The sequence below is a fragment of the Lotus japonicus genome, chromosome 1 (genome assembly GCF_012489685.1).
Source record: "Lotus japonicus ecotype B-129 chromosome 1, LjGifu_v1.2".
NCBI classification, from domain to species: Eukaryota; Viridiplantae; Streptophyta; class Magnoliopsida; order Fabales; family Fabaceae; genus Lotus; species Lotus japonicus.
The window spans coordinates 111,590,622-111,612,301 of NC_080041.1; the positions used below are offsets into that span (position 1 = coordinate 111,590,622).

Here is a 21,680-nt window from a genome sequence, read left to right on the forward strand (position 1 = left end):
TGAGTTCAGAGACTGACTTCTCATGAACTTCCATAGAACTGGTTTTAGCAGAATATTTCTTTTTGAGTTCTTTATGCTTATTTAGCAGAATATCATGTTTCTTCATTATTTCAGATAAGGCAGTTCTTAGCTCAGATAGAGAAAAGTTAGAGAATACCTCATCATCATCCTCAGAGTCTGAATCATCTTCTGAAGCTCCAGCACCTTTGCTAGTGGTAGCCATTAGAGCCTCCACAGCTTCATCTTCTTCTGACTCAGCTTCATCAGAATCAGTTGCATCAAAGGTTATGAGAGCTTTCTTCTTGAAGACTTTTCTTGGTCTCTTATCCTTCTTGAGCTTGGGACAGTCACTCTTGTAGTGCCCAGATTCCTTGCACTCGATGCAAGTGACTTCCTTTCCAGATGACTTCTTCTGACCAGATGAAGATTCATATCTTCCTGAACTTTTCTTTGGTCCTTTGCCCTTGATATTTCTGTTCTTCCAGAGTTTGCTTAACCTCTTTGTGAAAAGAGACATCTCTTCATCATCAGACGCATCTGATAGCTCTTCAGATGAATTTTCCTCTTCTGCCTGATAAGCTTTTGCTTTGTCAAACTTTGACTTAAGAGCAATAGACTTGTCTTTCTTCTGAGGCTTGTCTCCTTTGAGTTCAATCTCATGGCTTCTGAGATGACTCACGAGCTCTTCTAACTTCAGAGAGTTCAAATTTCTGGAGAGTTTCAGTGCAGTGACAAAAGCTCTCCACTCCTTAGGCAAACTTATGATAATCTTCTTGACATGATCACCAGTAGAGTAGCCCTTGTTTAGCACTCTGATTCCAGCAATCAGAGTTTGAAATCTTGAGTACATCTCCTCAATAGTTTCACCAGATTCCATCTTAAACTGCTCATATTGTTGTATGAGAGCAAGAGCCTTGGTTTCCTTGACCTCTTCATTTCCTTCATGCGTCATGACCAAGGAGTCAAAGATGGATTTAGCAGTTTCTTTGTCAGAGATCTTCTCATACTCAATATATGATATTGAGCTGAATAGCATGGACTTCGCCTTGTGATGATCCTTGAAACGTTTCTTCTGAGCGTCTGTCATTTCAGAGCGAGGGATCTTCACACCTGAAGCATCTACTGGATCAGTATAGCCTTCAATGACCATATCCCAGAGATCTGGGTCAGTGCCAAGGAAATAACATTCTATTCTATCTTTCCAGTACTCAAACTTTTCACCATCAAAGATCGGTGCTCTGAGTTGATTGTTGTTATTGTTGTTGTCAGCGGAAGTATTGGCTTGGGCCATTGTTTGTTTTTCACACAAGGTTCTGGATCACTGAACACTGTTAGGTGTTAAAATCAGAACCGGAGCTCTGATGCCAATTGAAGGTGCGAAAAACACTAGAAAGGGGGGTTTGAATAGAGTTTTTGAATCTTGGGTATACTTTTTGGCCTTTTCAAAACTCAAGATAAAAATTAAGTGCTGAAAGATAGGAAGAAAAGCACACGAGTATTTTATCCTGGTTCACTTGAGATAAAAGCTCAAGCTAATCCAGTCCACCTGTGAAGGTGATTTCTTCCTTCTTCTGATGAAGGCAATCCACTAAAATCAATGAGTGTTACAACTGCACTTTGCAATCTGCTAAGTGACTAACAGTACACTGATTTTCTCACTAGTATCCTCTTAAGAAGCTGATCTACCGATCCTCTTAAGACTAGCTAAATACTGAATCAACCTTGATTCAGTCCTCTCAAGATCCGACCAACCTTGGTCTCTTGATGAACTTTACAATATGATGTAAAAGGTTTCGGGTTTACAATGAGTGCTTCTAACAAGCGAATAGTAAACTCAGATGTTTAAGAACAGTGAAGAAATAATGCTAAGAGAATGGTTCGTTTGTGTTGAATATTTTTTAGCAAGGTTTCTTCACTTCTTTCTTCTTTCTTCAGCCTTTATATACTCCAAGACTTGTGATGTAGCCGTTGCTAGGGTTATATCCGTTGGAGTGGCAATTCTGTAATATCATACTGCTAGGCTGTACAAGGTAGGTGGCGGACAGACTGAGACTTGTACGACGTTGTACTGTGATAGCGACCTGTCCTTTCACCAGTTGACTTGAGATGAAGAAGCTTCAGATGAACGTTGATGAAGCTTCTGATCATCGTCAGATTGAAGCTTGAATTCTTCTGACCATGCAACTTCTGCTACTGAACGAGTTCCTCAGAACTTCTGAACGTCAGAGCTAGAATAGCTTGGACCTTCAGAACCAACTTCTTGTAAGTCCTCAGAACTTGAGTCTTCTGCATCTGGACCGTTCCACTGGAACATCTGGTCTTCAGAACTTCTGACTTGAGTTCTTCAGATCTTCTTGAGAGCTTCCATCTTCAGAGCTTCTGAAGCTTTTGCCACTGTTCAGAACGAACATGATAGATTAAATAGCTCTCTATTCAGTAACCTTTGGTTCTTCTTCTTCTGAATGAATAGGCTTGGGTCAGATTCAGAACCTGTTTGTCACAACTTAAAAAGACAAACGTTAGGGTACCACAATTGTTCATCATCACAAACCTTAATTGTAATCATCAAAATATAGAGATGCAACCACTGATCAAACCTTGATCTTACACTGTTCATCATCATCTACAACCGTCAATTACCAGGTTAGGTTTGTGCCTTTTTATCCCTCTCTCACTTTCTTCTTTCTCCTTCCCCTGCTCCGCCACTGACGAGACGCGTATCCGTCGCTCCCCTCTGTGTCTGAAACGCTGCGCTCTCTGTATCCGTGCGCTTCGCCGTATCCGACACGTATCGCACACGTATCGTACGCGTATCCGTGTCCGACACGGGGATACGCCTGGTTTGAACGGTGTCCGTGCTTCAGAGACTATTATATATTGGGCTTCTTATACATCTGAGGTGTGATGAAATTAAACAATAATTTTGTAACAAAAAAAAATTAACCAATAATTTGAGCATTAACAATAGTTTTATTGATGAAGAGATAAAGAAGTATAATGAAATCAAACAATAAGTTTTTAAAGTGGTAAAGAAGAAAAATTCTATAAATTTTGGTTCTTTTAAAAAAATTATTGAAAATAAGTTTCAATGATGTGATAATGTTGACTTGACCATTTTTTTTTCCAATCACGAGTATGTATGCAGCAATGATATATACACACCTCATTTTCAAAACACTTCATTTTCACATATTTTTATTTCTATCCCTCTCTTCTTATCATCTATCAGATATCATACTTTCTCTCTCTTACTTTTCTCTTTCTTCCTATGTCTCTCTTCATTCCACCTCTTTTCACCTCCAAAAGAGGTGTGAAAGAAACATTATTCGTATGTATGTGATGGGCCATGTCAAATGAGGTTTAAGAATCAAAAGACGAAGGTTCTAACCGATAGCGGTCAAGGTGCGGTGGTACTGGTGGCGCACACTTTGCATGGGCGAGGAACGACACAACTTTTACCTTCATGGTGCACTATTTCATAGGCGACGACGGAGAGGAGGTGATGCAATGATGATTTTCATGGGGTCTTAGCGGTGAGGTTGTATGAATTGGAGGGGAAAAGTCATGACAGTGAGGGCGAAGGTTCTGGTGGATTGGTATCTAGGTGGAGGGTTTTATGGTGGCATCGATTTGGCAGAAGATGCGATAGAGAAAGTGGTGTCATTGATCTAGTAGATAGTAGTGGACAGAGTGTGGACATGACGCTCTCTTACACGTTTTCATATGTGGTCACTACAAGAATATGGTGATTTACCCTCGGTTTTTTTACTGGCGGCTGAAAAAACTATCAGTCAAGGAATCCATTACCGCCGGCAAAGACGTCGGAAATGAATTTTCAAAAAAAAAAAAAATTAAACATGCATAAGTCGGTGTTAATATGGCGGAAAAATTTAGCGTACCCATTACGGATGGTCTTTTCATTTTTTTTAATGTATTCGTGAATTTCTTTGGGTGGAACAATTGACAACCATATTGCATAAGAAATTCATAAGTTTAACTTTTATGCTACTAATCAGTTTAACCACGGAGTTAGTGGAAGGGTTATATAACCGTGTGAACAAAAACGAAAAAAATGAATTAGTAAATTATATAGTGTAAACAAACATTGGTTGTGAATGAAATAAAATAAAATGTATTTATTTTAATCATTTCTCTTTCAAAATTTATAAAACTCTAAATGGAATGGTTGTGTTTAATTACTATCAGTTTGATATGATAAATGTTCAATAAGGTTAAATGATTCATTCATATGTACCAAAAAAAAATGATTCATTCATAAATCGACTCTATATGTTAGTTTCTGTAATAAGAAGTGATTTCCACATTCATGCATACATGAACACATGAATTGACAGAACAAGGAGCTAATTATTCAGATCTGAATAGGAATGAGTAGTAAGGTTTGTTTGCAGACGCTAGGGATACAATCTCGTGTACAATCCGACAAGTGGTAAGGAGTAGTTTTTCTGCACCATGACATTATACCTCACCGAGGGTATCATGACTAGACAATATGTCATATCAGGGCCGATTGAGGATGTTTTATATTAATCTGGAAAAATGCAGATTATGAGGATTAACGGTACAAACTAAAATATTTACTAGGTTGTCGAGCTTCTTAAGTGCGATACTCTCCATGGAGCAGTTACTATCAGCCCACATGCATGTTTTCTTGCATAAAATTATTTCCACTTCATCTTATTAAAACTATGTTTAAACTTTAACGCTTATTATTATTATTCCTAATTTTTGTTATGGATATTATGAACTCACTCCTTTTTTGTGTGCTTTATTTTAATTTATAAAATTTAGACAGGAGTACTTATGGATCCCCTTCAGGTCATAACAATTCAGTTGAGTTCGAGGCAGCTGATTACAGACCCGATAGCTAGTGTGGCCTTATATATCGGACCGATGTGGATCATTGAAGCTTATCCGTTCTTAGAGCCGATTCTGATACCGGAGATACCACCTTGACCATCACCTTTCCACCTATTGACCCACCACTGCCTGAGCCCATCTATTACGCCGCCTCACCTGACTACTAGGAGTCAATAAGTTGTTAAGGGTTGTATCTTATATTATAGATATGATGTAAAACTAACTCCTAGACACCATAGTATGACGCAACTACAAATGTTTGGTGTAGAACTTTTAACCAGGACTTTAACCGTTTAATGTAAAACTCGATATGGATGTAATATACCACCGTAATATGGATGTAAAACTCAATGGCATCAATTTGAACTTTCCCGAATACGAGTTCGGCTGAAAAGCATCAATTTGGTTGATAGAGGTCGAACTCAAAGACCGACTCAACAACTGCGTCATCGGCGACATAGGCTACGACCGCGATTTCCCCTTACAGCCGATCGAAAGAGAAACAGACACCGCAGAGAGATGAAAGAGAGAGGAAATTGGAGGAGTATAATGATAATAATGGGAAATAGATAAAAGAGGGAGGGATATAATGGTCAGCTAACAGGGTTATTTGTAACCACTCATTTTATCAGGGTTTTTGAAATACTTTTTCATATTTTTCTGTGTTCCCATTTGCATTTCAGAAAGTGACTTGCCATATGCACAATCTGAGTCATCGACTCATTGAATCATCCGTCGACCATGGATATGGGAATGTTATGCAACCCCTTACATCATGTTTTCTGGTATTGGGAATCTTCTTATTTTAGTGAAAGTATCTTCATTTTTCTAGATCCTTCTAATGTGAAATCTCTATTTGACATTTGTGCATCAAACTGTCACAATCATGCTGGGGTTCCCTTACTAGCTGTTACATTTTTGAATTAATTATACTTTATACGTAATCTCTTACATCATGTTTTCGGATGCTCCATATCTTCTAGGTAGGGAAAGTATATCTCTTCATTTTCTCTAGCCCATTCTCCAATAACTATTAATGCATAATACCCGGCCTTATAAAAGCAGAAGAAGGTCTTAAGATTCAATCAGAGACCGAACACAAAGTGAATTACTAGTTGTTTGAGAAGAGAATTGAAGAGGTGCAATGGCTTCAAATCAGGAAGAGGTGAAGCTTCTGGGTGCAACGGGAAGCCCATTTGTGTGCAGGGTGCAGATTGCTCTCAAGTTAAAGGGAGTTGAATACAAATTTATTGAAGAAAACTTGAGAAATAAGAGTGAACTGCTCCTCAAATACAATCCTGTTCACAAGAAGGTTCCTGTGTTTGTTCACAATGAGAAGCCAATTGCAGAGTCCCTTGTGATTCTTGAGTACATTGAAGAGACATGGAAAGGCAACCCCATCTTGCCTACTGATCCTTACCAAAGAGCCTTGGCCAGATTCTGGTCCAAATTCATAGATGACAAGGTAATTGAGTAACTCCACTTCTAATTTTCTTCCTTTCTGTTGATTGATTCATTTCATTAAGACACCCTTCAGCTCATGACATCTAAATCTAAACTTCTTTTTAACAAACTTGTTTATTTCTATATGACTAAAGTCTAAATTCTATTTTGTATTAATTACTTTGAACATAATTCTTAAAATCTCACGTTGCCTAGAGATATGTTCAAGACACTGTTTACGTATGGGAAGGCAACATGATTTCCAAGCTAGGTTTTGGGGTTGAATTAGAATTCTCAAATTCTAATACTAATTGATGATTGATCGATTGATTGATGATGTAAATTTTTATTTGTAAAATCAGGTCGTCACAGCAGCATGGAAATCTGTTTTCACCGCTGATGAGAAAGAGCGTGAGAAGAACATTCAAGAATCCTTTGAGGCTCTGCAATTTCTTGAGAATGAGTTGAAGGACAAGAAGTTCTTTGGGGGAGAGGAGTTTGGGTTTGTGGACATTACTGCTGTGTTCATAGCTTTTTGGATCCCTATGATTCAGGAAATTGCAGGGTTGCAATTGTTCACAGCTGAGAAATTTCCAAAGCTGTACAAATGGAGCCAAGAATTTCTGAACCACCCAGTTGTCAAAGAATGCCTGCCTCCTAGAGACCCAGTTTTTGCGTTTTTCAAAGGTCTTTATCAAAGCCTTACTGCGTCAAAATAGATCTGAATCTGAGTCTCAGCATTCAGATGTTGTTGCTGTTTAGATTTCATAATAAATTGATATATGTAACGTGGGATTTCATCACACATGTGAAGAAAGTCCAAGGAACTTTTTCTTGTTTATGCTATTTCAGTTAAAAGTCTTCTTTCCCATCATAGAAATTTGGGTTAAATTAGTTTTTGTCTCTACAAATTTCTTTGATATATATCTCCAAAATTATGGAAATACACATGTTTAAATCCCTCACACCAATTAATTGATAATGTACTTATACACTCTAAGTCTCTAACACTCACCCATCCACCCACATAGGCATCATTGGTGAATGGTGATGTGGAGTTTTATGGCTATTTCAAAAAATATTTAAATGTTTACGTAGATTATAGAGAACCTTTTTCCCACTGTAACAAAAAAAAAGATTATAGAGAACCAAAATTAAAATTGTTTTTCTGCATCATCCAAATTCTATCTTCATTCCCTTCTTTTTCCTCTTTCATTATCAACAAGAACACACCCATAAATATATCCCCAATTTCTAGAGAGATATGCATATGGTTGTACTAGTTTGCAGCCCTCTTACAGGATAGAGCTCGCTTGACATTAGTATACTCTCATTCCTAAGAAATATGATCCTCAACCGATCTGGATGTACGTTGTAGTGTATTTGACTTGTCTTGATCACCATTATTTCTTCATTCTCTTTCTCAATGTATATGCATTATTTTGAGCCTTTTGCTCTTCTTTGTTTTTCTAGAGTTGCCTCATAGATCTTCTATATGGGATTACAACCTCTTAGCGCATATTTCTCCATCGTGCACTTCTTCTGTGTTACAAGCTTCATTGCTTGCCTATGACCTCATGCATGGTGATGTACTCTAATTGCACACATTCTTCAGCTTAGGATATGACTTTTACATCTGAAGGAGATAAAATTATGAACGTTAGAGCTAAAGTCGCAACTACTCTGTTGTTTGAGTGTATCCTTTAGTTTTCTTAGAGTTTGTTTTAACGGTTCTTTTTCTCAGGGAGTAGGGTAATGATATATACACACTTCTTTTTTTATACACTTTATTTCAACCTATTTTTATTTTTATCTCTCTCCTCTTATCATCTATCACATCTTATACTTTCTCACTCTTACTTTTTCTTTTCTTCCTATCTCTCTCTTCCTCCACCTCATTTCACCTCATTTTGAGGTGTGAAAAAATAATTATTGTTTTCTCAGGTGTTCAATTTGATAGAAGATTAAGCTTGATGAGAGAGAGAGAAGGAGAGAGGGAGGGAGGGAGGGAGGGAGAGAGAGAGAGAGAGTTATTTTTTTTTCGGACTTCTTGTAGTTGTACATTGTTAATTGTGGGCGGCTGTTCTAAGTCTTGCACCATGCAAGACCAAATTTGACCTGTTGTAACAGGTATTAGTTACTGCTGAGAAAAAATTTAAAAATATATAAAAGACTATATTATACAATTATCCTCATGTGTTCTTCTTTCTCCCTTGCCTCTGCTCCTTCCTCTGCTCCACTGTGCCTCTCCTTCCCCACCTCCATCTCCAAATCATGAAAACTCCATGACCTTTTCTCCCTTGCCTGAAACCAAATGTTAACAACAAAACCCCTAAATAACAAATGAAAGGTTTCACCTTTGTTTCATAAATTAATGATCGTACATGCAATGAACACCAAAGATAAGTTTCCATTTTTCACAAACACAAAGAGGTTGCAAGTGGGACTGAGATTTGAAGGTGGCCATGTTAAAATACCTTATATATTTAGACAAGTAGTAGTGGCCAGATCTTGAATTTTGCAGGTGAGAGTGAGATTTGAAGGGAGGTAAAAAAAATGAAGGATTTAGTGACCCAGATCTACTATGACCACCGCCCCTTTCCTGGCTCGCACCTTCGACCACCACGCACACCACTGCACCAGCGTTCAACCCAGAGACTGGAAAAGTTGGAACTTTACATCTTCATTCTTGACACCATAAAGACTTGATCTTTTTGACATAGAGGGCAAAGAACAAGTTTTGGTTGAGGGGTTCAATTTGCTTCTGTTTTTTTTTTTTTTTTGAAGATTCTAGAGTAATATGGTGAAATGAACTGATCTGGTGCTTTCTGCACAAGGATTCAAGAAAAAACCATTACTGGATCTTGGCTTGGGGTTGGGTGGTTTGACATGGAAGTTGGGGAAGATGATGACGATGGGTCAGGAGATTCTGAATTGGGTTTGGGTTGAGTGGTTTAGCATATATAGCGGCGGAGCTCCGGTGATTTCCGGTGGTGGTTCTAGAGGTTTGTGGGTGACAATACATTTGACTCAATATACTAAAGGACATTAATGTAAGAAGATAAATAAAATTTAAATAAACCATAATTAAACTTTTCCAGGTTAAACAAGTAACAAGTATAGCATCTTTATGGAATATTCTATTTATGTGGCTATAAAGATGTCTTGCACCAGTGCAAGACCCACCCAATATTGCACCTTATCCTCCACCGTTAATTGTGTACCAATATTCTTCATAATCAGTGTGTTGGAGAAGCTTTCTATAGATTATATTTTGTAGAGTACCTCTGATGTGATGTATTGTATCTTTATTGCACCATACTATATATGTCAAACAATGAATTTTTTCATGTTGTGTATCGTCTAGGAGTTAGTTGAGCCTTGTATTCCTTTCATTCTAGCAATATTTTGTCTCTCAAAAGATAGACTGTTGAAGCTTAAGTAGACATGTACTTTTCCCGGTGTGCTTTTTACGATGCTTCAAATAAACGATATTTCTTTGCTTTTCCTTCATGTTTCTTGTAGTCTTCTGGATTTTCTATAATGACTTTTGAGTAGGCGTTTGACTTTATGTTTGAGAAGACTGGATAGTAGATGATCTTCTTTTGCTTAACGTTTGAACACTTTGAAAGACATACAATTATTAGCTTTTATAACCTTGCTTATCGTCATCATTAAAAATATGGTCGAGGTTTATTTGCCTAACACTACCGGTAGGCCAGGAAAAGATAAGACCTCCTGCACCTAATTCAACCAACGAGAACTAATCTGGGTCATAAGGACATGGAGAGAAGCCTCGTCAGAGCATCATACACCAAACCCAGTTGTATCACAGTGAGTAAAGCATATGTTGCCTTCGTCAACAAACCCTGGGGACCTAGGGCTCCAACAAAATCAGTTCATGATAAATTAAAACGGCCTTTTTATAAATATTTCTCAAATATTACTTTTAGATTTTGCATTAATACTTTATAACTAACAATGAAGTAATTTTAATAATTTAGTAATTTATTTACTTGAAAATATTAAATATCATTATGTGAACTAAAACTCTTAAATTCTAGTAATAAGCATTTCATATCCCAAATAAATTTAATTAATTAATATATATATATATATATAGGATGTATCTTATGAGAAATTTTTTCTTATGTGAGAAAGATAAGAATAATTTCTAACCATTAGATTAAAATAAACGGATGAGATTAAAACATACACCTAGTTGAATCACGTGCTTCCCCATTCTTCCCCATTCCTAAATCCTAATCTCGCATGTTCTGAAACATACAATCATCTTTCTGTCTTTCTCAATGTCATCGAGCAACACCATCCACGCTCATCCCATCATGTTCATCATCTCATCGTTTATCCCACACAAATCCAGCACTTTATCACCCTCTAAACTTCATTAAGTTTCTTTGTTGAATTTTAAAGGACCCTAAGGTATTGATTGTGGGTTAGGGCACGCATTTTTTTTTTTTGATAAACCAATAATTGCATTAAAAAATGACTCAAGGGATGTCAAACCCAAATACAAAAAGAAAAGAAAATAAAAGAAAACCAGAAAAAACAACAAAAAACTACCAAAACAGAACCCCTACATATCACCCAGCCGAGAAAAGCAAACAGCCCACACAAACAAATACCACTCCCCTGCCAAACACAAACCCAGACCAGCTACTGTACTACTAAATACAAACTACAGCAGCTACTAGAAGCCAAGTTTATAGTGGAGCTAAGCAACTCAGGGGACACATTTTCCACTCAAACAGGGAATTACAAAATCCTTTCTTCTTTGCTTTGATCCAATGCCAGGAACGTGTTTGAATCAAATCCAAAAGCAAACAAGCATCAAACACCCCATCTTTAAAAATGATATTATTGCGCATCAACCAAATAGACCAACAAGTCACCATCCAAACAACCAGTAAAGCCTCCCTCTGTGAACTTCGACTGCCAAAGACCGGGAATTGAGCAAACAATGATTTAATCTTAACAGGTAATGCAGTGGAGACCCCCAACCAGCGGAACACTGCCTGCCAAACCTCCATAGAGCACCCGCAAGAGCAAAATAAGTGATCAGTACTCTCATCCTCAAGTTGACATAACGGGCAAAGAAAATTTTGTGCATCCCTCATAACTTGACGCCGCCAAAGATTAACCTTTGTTTGAACACGATTCAACATCAACCGCCAAACAAAGGCCTTGACATTTGAAGGGGCAAGACCTATCCAAACCAGATTGAAGTCAACATCTGGGTCCACCACAGCTGCATCCTGCAAAAAAGAATAAGCTGAGTTAACTGTATAAACCCCTTCCCCTCCTGGCTCCCACAACCACCTATCAGGCCTGCCTTCCCGCAAACAACCAGTATTAACACCTTCAAGAAAATCCTGTAGCCACAATTCCTCCCTCCCCCTTAAACCCCTCCTCCACGTCAACAGTCAACACCACACATCGTCCTGCCCCTCTCCAACCTCTTTTATGGCAGCATACTTATTCTGAGACAAGTTATACAGCCTATGGAATCTGCCTTCCAAGCAACCCAGGCCAGACCAATCCTCTAACCAGAAACTAGTTTTATCTCCCTCCCCAAGTGACTTCCCCAGACCATCATCAAACCAGTGTCTAGACTCATCTGAACACAGAGATACCACATCCCTCCACCAAGAAGACTTACACCTACCCATATCAGTCTGAGCTTTAATCACCCTGCACCAAAAGTTGGCAGGTTCATTTAGAAAACGCCACCTCCACTTACCCATTAGAGCCTTATTAAAGATTGAAAAATCTTTTAACCCCAGTCCACCCTGGCTCTTGGGCTTACAAACATCCATCCATTTTACCCAAGCAATTTTATCAATTCCCTCTGAGCCACCCCATAGAAACCTCCTCATGAGTTGGTTGCAAACTCGCAGCACCCCTGCTGGCATCTTAAAGAAAGAAAGATAAAACAACGGTAAAGAAGAAAGCACACTTTGAATAAGGCAAGCATTGATTTAAAATGAGAAACAGAGACACCTGTTTATCTAAAGAGAATAATAAGTATTAAAATCACAAGAGTGGGAGAACGTGAAATTGGGGCCTAGGTCACAGCCTCACAAGTAATGGGAGCGTGGTGGAGAATGAAAAGAGTGGATTTCCCGGGGTATTTTCCACGGTTTGAGAACTGAAAAAGGAAAAAGGAATCACGTGATTCGCTTAAGTGAATGTTTTAATCTCATCCGTTTATTTTAATCTAATGGTTAGAAATTAGTCTTATTTTTCTAACATAAGAAACTTTCTCATAAGATACATTTCCTATATATATGTATATATTAAATATTTTTAAAATATATTTCTCAAAAATTACAGAAAAGAAGTAAAGTTAATGGTATAGTGACATTTTTTTGTTTGAAATAATTTTAATGCTTTACATAAATTTAATATATAAAAATAATACATATTTCAATTTTTATCAATGTTATTAATGATAATATTTTATGTTATTTAAATATATAATAATTTGAATATATAACATATGATAAATGGAGAAATCTAACCATTAATAATATAAAGAGTCTTTTTTTTGAACGTTATATAAAGAGTCATTAATTAGTAATTAGTATTATAGAATTTCAAAAAGAAAAAAGAAAGTAGTATTATTACTCATATTTATTACAACAATTATTATCCATCCACTTAATGTTTTACTTTTCTTTCCTCTTACAAGATAACAAGAAAAACCTTAAGACGATAGAAAAATAAAAATTCAAATATTTGTAAATCTAACACACAGATATGCGTAAAAATGAAAAATGTTTGGTAGATACCGAGAGTTGTAGACACTTAGAGTGAGAAAGAAATAAAAAATAGATAAATAATAGATGTGATATATGATATAATATTGTATTACTTGATTCTCCACAAACAATTTAACTACACGGTGCCCCACATACGGTTTCAGACGAGGATCCACCTTCTTAAACCCTCAAATCTTGTGACTTTGTGTGAGAAATTAGTTGTCCCAATGGAAACTTTTTCTTGAATTGGATGTCTACATTTATTTTTAATACACTCTTCAGTTACTAGAAGTAAATGGAAGAAAGACATGCGCATATTTGGCACATATTAAGAAGTGCAATTAATTTTATTAATGTATTTTTATCTCTCTTCATTTATTCTTTTTGTAAATGTATTATTTAGAAAAACATCAATTAATGCTTTCTTGAAATTCTAATTGAATATTTATTTAGAAACAAATTTTTTTCCAAAATGAACAGTTATTTTGAAACGGAGGAAGTATCTTTTTTAAATTACCATTTGACATTTTGTCAAATAATTATGTAACATCATTAAGTACAAGCGAAAGTTAGGAGTTTACTTAGCTTGTTAGCAGTTCCAGGCATTAAATATTTTTAATGTGACACACAGAATATCAGGGTATGCATTAATATTTTTAACCCCACACTATTAACCCTTATGGTTATATATATGGGTGAGGGTGACACGAGAATTTCACAACACCAGCAATTTCACAGAAGAGTTGCTCTGATCATTTCAGTATTTTTGAAGTGGTGTCAGCGACTTGAGAAGAAATTTAGGTGAGTTCTTCCCTTTTTAATGTCTTAATTTTTGTTTCTTCTTATAAACATTTTCATACAAGATTGAAGCTTGAAAGATTGGAAAATGATTTTGAATGGAGTAAAAAGCTTACTTTTTAATAATAGATGTTTTAATTTCTGGTAGATTCGTAGTTACTTTCTCTTCAGTCTTATTTTCATCGAATTTTTCTTCCGATCTTTTACTTCTTTTCATATCACTTTACTCATCACGCGTCTCTCTTCTCTCTCTCTTTTATTCTTATCTTTATTGACTCTGAGGATGGAATTAAGACGTGCATGAACAAAAAAATTCATATAATTAATAATATGGGGGTAATTTTCTTTATTTATTTATTTCTTTCTTATTCTACAACTTTATATATATGTAACTTTTTTCATGTTCTTATGTGAGAAATTAATGCCTGTTATATATATCATGTATTAAACTAATAATTATGGAATATTTTATTTATTTCAATTTTGGAAAATAAATGATTTCAAATGAGTACCTTTTCATTTATTTAATTATTTCCTTTTCAAACTATGTACTCTTCTGTCTGTTTAATTTTTTTCACTTACGTTGAAGTGTTTTACTAATGTTATGCTAGATTGAAGAACAAACTATTTTCCGAAAGCACAGGGACATCATGGCACAAGTCGAGCATAACGTGTCATCATCCCAGCAGACACCAATAACCTCATCCCATGCTGACAATAACAGAGATGGTGAACAACCTGTAGGGACAGCTATCCAGAATGTGGAAGAAGCTCCTCCTTCTTCTAGCGACAATGCCACTCAACTCCAAAATCCCAACCAACAGGGAAGGAAACGATATATGCGTCACACTCAGCACCAAATAAAAGAGATGGAAAAGTAGGGCACCGGTGCACCTCTTTTTTTGTTATCTAATAGTTCATACATGTTTTATTTCTTAGCTTTGCGAACTGCTCCGCATTTTGTTTTTGAACTCTGCTCTTGTCAGCTTCTTCAAGGAGTACCCTTACCCAGATGATGAGCAAAGGAGAGAGCTTAGCGATTTGATCGGGCTGAACTCCTCACAAGTAAGATTTTGGTTCCAAAATAAGCGCTCCCAGATGAAGGTAGGAGACAAAACCTCTATAATCGTCTATACTAGTAGCATTAAACTTTAAGTCAATATCAACATGAATTGGCGTCTCTGAACTACTTTATTTTCTATTTTATTTTCACTTAATTTTTTTATTTTTTTATCTTACGAGTCATCTATAATCTTTCACTTCTCTTTCCTCTATTTTTTTCTCCCTCAATGTGAAATTTTGATACATTTATACTCGATTTTCCATATATCTCATTTCCGTCATTTTTCTTTCTTATCTCTCCCTCTCTCTAAATTCCTATCATAAAACTTTTCAGACCCCCTCATTTCTCTCTCTTATGTTTTTATCTTTCCCTATGTATGAGGGGATTTGTGGTGTGTAAATTTTTTCCTAAGATTTGTTCGACTTGTCTTAAATGAGCCATGTTTATTTTTACAATCTTGATTCATAAACCACCAATCGTAACAACAACACACATATTCCCAATTTTTTTTCTATCTTACTTTTCTCTTCCTACCAAATCACATTATATATCACTCACATTAAATATTTGACTTCTCTTCCTTTTTCACTATTATTTATATAGATGTCTACATCCAAAGTAGGTGTTCACCAAACTTCATAATTTGATTCAATATATGTTTTACTATATATCTCTCAATTCCTCCTTGATAGTTTCATCTCTTATCTTTTCTTTTCTGCCAAGTGGAGTGTAAACATCGTACAAGGTTGTGTATCCCTATATATTTTTTCCAAAATGCAATAACATTAAGTTTTCCCATCATGTAGGCTATGTTGGAACGTCATACTAATGATATTTCGACTGCTGAGATTGAGAAGCTTCGCGCTGAGATTCTTATGTACAAGGAGGCATTGAATAATGCTAAGTGTGCTAGTTGTGGAGGCCAAACTTATGTTCGTGAAGTGTCCTATGAAAATCAGCAATTAAGGCTCGAGAATGCTCGACTAAAAGAAGAGGCACATACCACAACTTTTATCTCTCAACAAATATTTTCTTTGTTTCTTCCTCTTTGTTGAACTATTTTACTTTGTTTTACTTTCAGATAGAAAAGATGGCAGAAACAATTGCTAAAAATCCTACATCGACTTCCTTCTCTAACATGCCACCACTACCAACTCACACTCTAGTTCCTTCGAACTCTCTTGATGTTGTTAACTATGTTCCGCAACCATGCATGTCAGTGCAAGTTCATGGTGGTAGATGGGACACTCAAAGGTCAATTATCAACACTCCTTTTACAGAACTTGAGAAAACCTGCATGGTGAAGCTTGCGGTTGGAGCAATGGAGGAATTTACCAAGATGGTTCACAATGTAGCACCTTTATGGATCCCTGGATTTGATACTGAGATTCTAAATCAACAAGAATACTTTAAGGCTTTCTCTCTAGGACTAGGTCCAAAACCCTTGGGGTTTAGATCTGAAGCTTCAAGGGAAACTACAGTTGTTATCATGAACCCAAGTAACCTCATTGAAATACTAATGGATGTGGTGAGTATTATTAAATATTATTAATGTTCCCAAAGATTAATTTTCACAACTATATATATTTACCTTTAATTTTCAGAACCAATGGTCAACTATGTTTCCCAATATTGTTTCAAGTGCAACGACAACAGAAATCTTATCAATTGGAGTGCCAGGAAGCTATGATGGAGCCTTGAAAGTGGTATGCATCCCCTTCTTCACCTTTTGCTAGAACTGATTAATAACATGTTTGTATGTATTTCTCTTTTCATATAATCAATTTCGAAACCTGAATTTCTTCTCATAATTAATTTTGTATTTAGAAATTTTTAAACATGGTGGCGTTTCACGTAATATATATTTTGATTTTTTCAGATCTCAGCAAAGTTTCAAGTGTTGGCACATCTTGTTCCAACCCGTGATAACTATTTCTTAAGGTACTGTAAGTATCACCCTGATGGGGCATGGGCGGTTGTTGATATTTCCTTGGACTATGTGAGACCTGATGCTGCCTCCAAATGTAGAAGACGAGCCTCTGGTTGTATGATTCAAGAATTAACAAATGGTTTCTCAAAGGTGTTGGTTAAAATGAAAATAATTCTTCAATCAATGGTCCACCACATTCATAGTTCGTAATTGATATTCAAGTATTCAAACTAATTAATTGTACTCTTCAGGTTACATGGATTGAACATGTAGAAGTTAAAGACAAAGTGGTGCATGATCTCTTTAAACATCTAGTTACTTCTGGCTTTGCCTTTGGAGCTAAACGGTGGATAGCAACTTTAGATAGACAATGTGAACGTCTTGCTTGCACAATGGCATCAAACATTCCACCAGAGGACCTTAGTGGTTTATATTTTTCTCAATTATTTTCATTACATTCACATTAAGATCTTGCTAGATCAAAATTTCATAAAGTCTTACACTTAATTTTGAATTTCATTCCTTTTATGCATATGATACAGGGATAACTCCTGAAGGAAGAAAAAGCTTGATGAAGTTGGCCGAGAAAATTATGCAGAGCTATTGCTATTATGTTGGTTCTTCCCCACAACCACCACATGTTTGGACAGTCCAAACAATACCACCTAATGGGGTTGATGATGTGAGGATCATGACCAGAAACCATACTGACGCATCAGGCGCAATAATCGGTCTTGTTATCAATGCTGCAATATGTTTCTCGCTTTCAGTTCCTTCCAAGAGTCTCTTTGATTTTCTTCAAAATGTAAACTCAAGAAACCAGGTAAGGACAATATTTCAAATAATGCTTACATGATAGTAGCAGAAAAAGAATTTTATATATCTTATGAATGCACATTTTTTTAGTGTGGAGTCCCATGTTGGATAAAAATGAATAAAATGAAGATAATATGTGACTTTACAACCAACATTTAAGATTTTGGGTAAAGATGTGATGTCTTGCTCGTTCTATTGATGTATGTTTCCTTGGCCCATTACAACTTTGGGCTCTCACTATACACCTAATAAACGTAGAAACTTGCAGTGAATTCTAAGGATTTAATAGTTTATTTTTGCTCTTGATTTGGTTTCTATATGTTATCAATTAAAATTAGAAAAGTTTTGTGGAATTTACAGTGGGATATTCTCACTGACGGCTTTCTAGTTCAAGAAATGGCACACATAGCAACCGGTCGTGATCCTGGTAACTTTGTATCTTTACTTCATGCCAATGTAAGTTGGGGGTTTCATTTCGCATTTGGAACATCCAAGATATTTCTTATAACAACAAATAACCTATAATGTTTTTTGTTAAATGATACTGTAGAGTTCAAATGGCAATGAAAACAACAAGGCCATAATTCAAGAGGCTTGCACTGACTCTACAGGCTCATATGTGGTTTATGCTCCAATTGAAACTAGTATCATGAATTTAGTCATGAGTGGCTCCAATCTAGATTATGGTACCCTGCAGCCCTCGGGCTTTGCCATTCTTCCTGATGGGCCTGGATTGAGTGGAGGGCCCATAACAGATGTTGGATCTGGGCGTTGTTTAGGAACATTTGCTTATCAGGTATTGGTTAAAGAAACACTAGCACCACTACCTCCTGGTATAGTGTCCTCTTTGTACAAATCGACGAAGGGCACAATTGAAAAAATCCAAGCTGCAATGATGCGCGAGAGAACCTGATTTTAGAGAGTAAGCAAATTGATTAACATTTTTTATTCATTGGGATTAATTTACATTGTACTTAAGGATTTATTAATGATGTGTATTGGTTTGAAGTTTAAATAACATTTTATTTTATGCTAATTGGAATCTTAAGAGCAAGCTTTTTTTTTAATAAGGAATCCAAAATGTGATGTTTGCTTTTGTTTGATACATGCAGTTAGTAGACAAAGATGTGCGAAATTCACAAATGGGACGGTGTCACCTACTTAAGTGTTCAGAATCAGGGATCAAAGTCAATGAATGCACCTAAGGAGCATTGGCTTTTTCCAAATGAAGAAGATGAGAGTGGTTTCACCATACTTTATATCTCTAAATCAATGTTTTAGCATCTGTTTAATATTTGAAAAGACCTTTTAGTATATTGGATTTTGAGGTTGGGAGAAAATTTCTTCTACTGTCTTTTAATGTTGAGTTTATGAGTTATAAACATTGAGCATTTTGATGCTCCTTTTAAACTTTATTAATTGTGGTGTCTTTTTATTAATTTTTCTTTTAAGCTTCTCAACTTTCATTTTGGTCTCCTTTGGTGTTAAGTTGATCATTTACAACATCAATTACACAAATAGCTTTCTTAACCTTCACGTAAATTTATAAAAAAAAATTAGTTTTAATGACATTTTTAATTTGGAAGACAATATGAATCTTTATTCGATTCATAGTCGTTAATGAGGGCGCAACTATATGCTGACCCACCGGCCCAACAAGATCGAGGTACTACAAAGTCACATTGCTTATATATAACGCTTCAACTTTCAGAGATCACAATAATAACATTTTTCACATTTAATATGCAATAGTGTTCATAAAAAAAGTACATTTTTTCGTTTTCAAAACCAAAGAGATTTCCAAACATGTTATGCATAAAGATCATACATATGTACTAACCCACCACATATATATAGAAGTCTGAAGACAACAGTAATCAATTCGTAAAAAATATAGTACGTAAATATTTACAATGCTCGAAAAGGAATAGTCGACCCAAAATGGCCTCCAACATAAACTCCTGCGTCCGACTATTCCATATGATTCCCTTGCAGGAGAACCACACAAAAAGCAATATGACGGGGACCTACCCTACCCCAAAATACAGACACATGTTGGTTAGACCTTACATGTTTTGCATTAACATGGCAACAGTCCACCAGAGGAGACATGCCCCTCGACGCTATAGCGGTGAGTCCCTAGAGGAACTAGATTTCTCTGCTCACATATTCTAAATTTCTATGGTCTCATAGAAATTTATTATTATGTGATGATATTCATAAACTTATTTGAAGTAATTTTAAGCACATTTTTTAAATTTCAGAGGGGTTAATTTATTCTTTATTCTATTATATTTTCTAGGAGTGTGGAATTTTTCTTTTTTTTATAGAGAAATGTTATTATTATGTAATATTCTATTTTATTTTTCTTGCACGTATCATAAAAGAAACAATTGAGAATCGAGGAAGGGAACATATTTGAGTCCCCATATCACTTTTACTTTCAATTCAAATTCAAAATTCAAAAATACTAGGAACGAGTATTTCTCTTTAATTGTTCACACATTTCACGCCATTTTGCCAATGCACTGACCAATTTAACACATTTAATTGAACCAAAAGCAAACTCTTGGGCAGAAGAGGCAACAAACGACCATTCCCCTTTTAAACTTGTATTGGAGCGGGTTCAAATTAAAAGTAAGATACGTTAAATTTAAACATATAACTTTGAAAACTAGTTAACTAAAGAAGAAAAATCAACAAAAGGGAAAAGCAAGAAAGTTATAAGGCTAACTTTGCTTTTAATGCTAACTAAAAAATCTTGAGGCTTAAGTTTTGTTCTTCCCTCTCAGGATTTTCAAATTTTTGGTCCCCATCAACATAGTTATTAGACATTGGTGATATCTCTATTTTTTCCTTTAATTTACAAATTCGGTTGGAACAACCAGCATCATGAGAAAAACAGAAAAAACTTCGTTAGTTTATAGTTTATACTGAAAGTCTTGCAAAGAAAGTAAGACATTAATTATGTTCTTGAATGATATTAGTATTGTTTGCATTGCTTTGATATGATCAGATCTAAACTGCAACTAGCTTAAACTAATGTTTAGATTTATAAGCACTTTTACACCTTAGTTTCTGGCCCTTACACGTGTGTGTGTGTGTGTGTATGTATATCAATTTTTTCTTTTAATATTCTTTGGAAGCTCGAAGTATGTGTCACACACTGCGTTCTTCCCTTGATATCAATTATGTACATGTCATGGTTAGTAAAAAAAAAACATATTTGTCATATTTGCTTTTTAATTAAAAAAATATATATGTACATGCCAGGGTTAGTAAAAAAAATATTTTTCACATTTTCTTTTTAATTGAAAAAAATGTACGTGTAGTTGAGTTCGAAAAAAATGTACGTGTCATGGTTAGTAAAAAACAACACATTTGTCATATTTTCTTTTTTAATTACAAAAAACATTTGTCATATGTGCCTAAACGTCATGAGATCTTAAAAAACCTAGAATTTTCACCTCACAAAAGCAAGAGGTAAAAGAAGTTAGAATACAAAATCCACTCATTTAACTAACACCCCCCATTTTCACCCTCACCCCATAGTGTTGCAAAAAAATAAAATATTTAACAAAAAATGCAAACCCAAAATTATTTGCGGATATGAATTTTTTTTTGTCTTCCTCTTGTAACAAAAAAAATATGGATGTTTCTTTGTGATGTAATCATATGATGCAGCCTGGTATTTAAGATTTTCCTTATGAGTATTTATCTCTCCAGGCTTCCGCTCATCCAGTGTCATCCAGGTGACAACCGACCATTAATCTTCATTCCTAGATGTAAGGTGATGGTGCACTTACCCATCGACATTTGAACTGTGTAGGTCTCAGTTCTCCAACGTCCACGAGTCTTGATCAGGGCCGTCTCAACCAATATTGAGGCCTAAAGCGAACTCTAAAAATTGGGCCTTTATGAAATTAATTTTTTTATATAAATAATTTAAATAAAATTTATTTTTGGG

At 35.6% G+C, this 21,680-nt stretch overlaps 2 protein-coding genes across 2 annotated transcripts; both read left to right on the forward strand.

Annotated features, from left to right (window-relative positions):
• The first annotated feature begins 5,891 nt into the window (after positions 1 to 5,891).
• On the forward strand, positions 5,892 to 7,204 carry LOC130729247 (probable glutathione S-transferase). Its single transcript, XM_057580932.1, has 2 exons — positions 5,892 to 6,346; positions 6,687 to 7,204. The coding sequence occupies exons 1-2, from the start codon at positions 6,026 to 6,028 to the stop codon at positions 7,041 to 7,043; spliced, it is 678 nt and encodes a 225-aa protein (XP_057436915.1). The 5' UTR covers positions 5,892 to 6,025; the 3' UTR covers positions 7,044 to 7,204.
• A 7,350-nt stretch (positions 7,205 to 14,554) lies between these two features.
• Positions 14,555 to 18,626, forward strand: LOC130719287 (homeobox-leucine zipper protein MERISTEM L1-like). The gene is made up of 10 exons (XM_057569916.1): positions 14,555 to 14,781; positions 14,891 to 15,008; positions 15,774 to 15,962; positions 16,049 to 16,495; positions 16,572 to 16,673; positions 16,847 to 17,047; positions 17,149 to 17,323; positions 17,440 to 17,720; positions 18,074 to 18,169; positions 18,264 to 18,626. The coding sequence occupies exons 1-10, from the start codon at positions 14,555 to 14,557 to the stop codon at positions 18,624 to 18,626; spliced, it is 2,199 nt and encodes a 732-aa protein (XP_057425899.1).
• Positions 18,627 to 21,680: the final 3,054 nt, after the last annotated feature.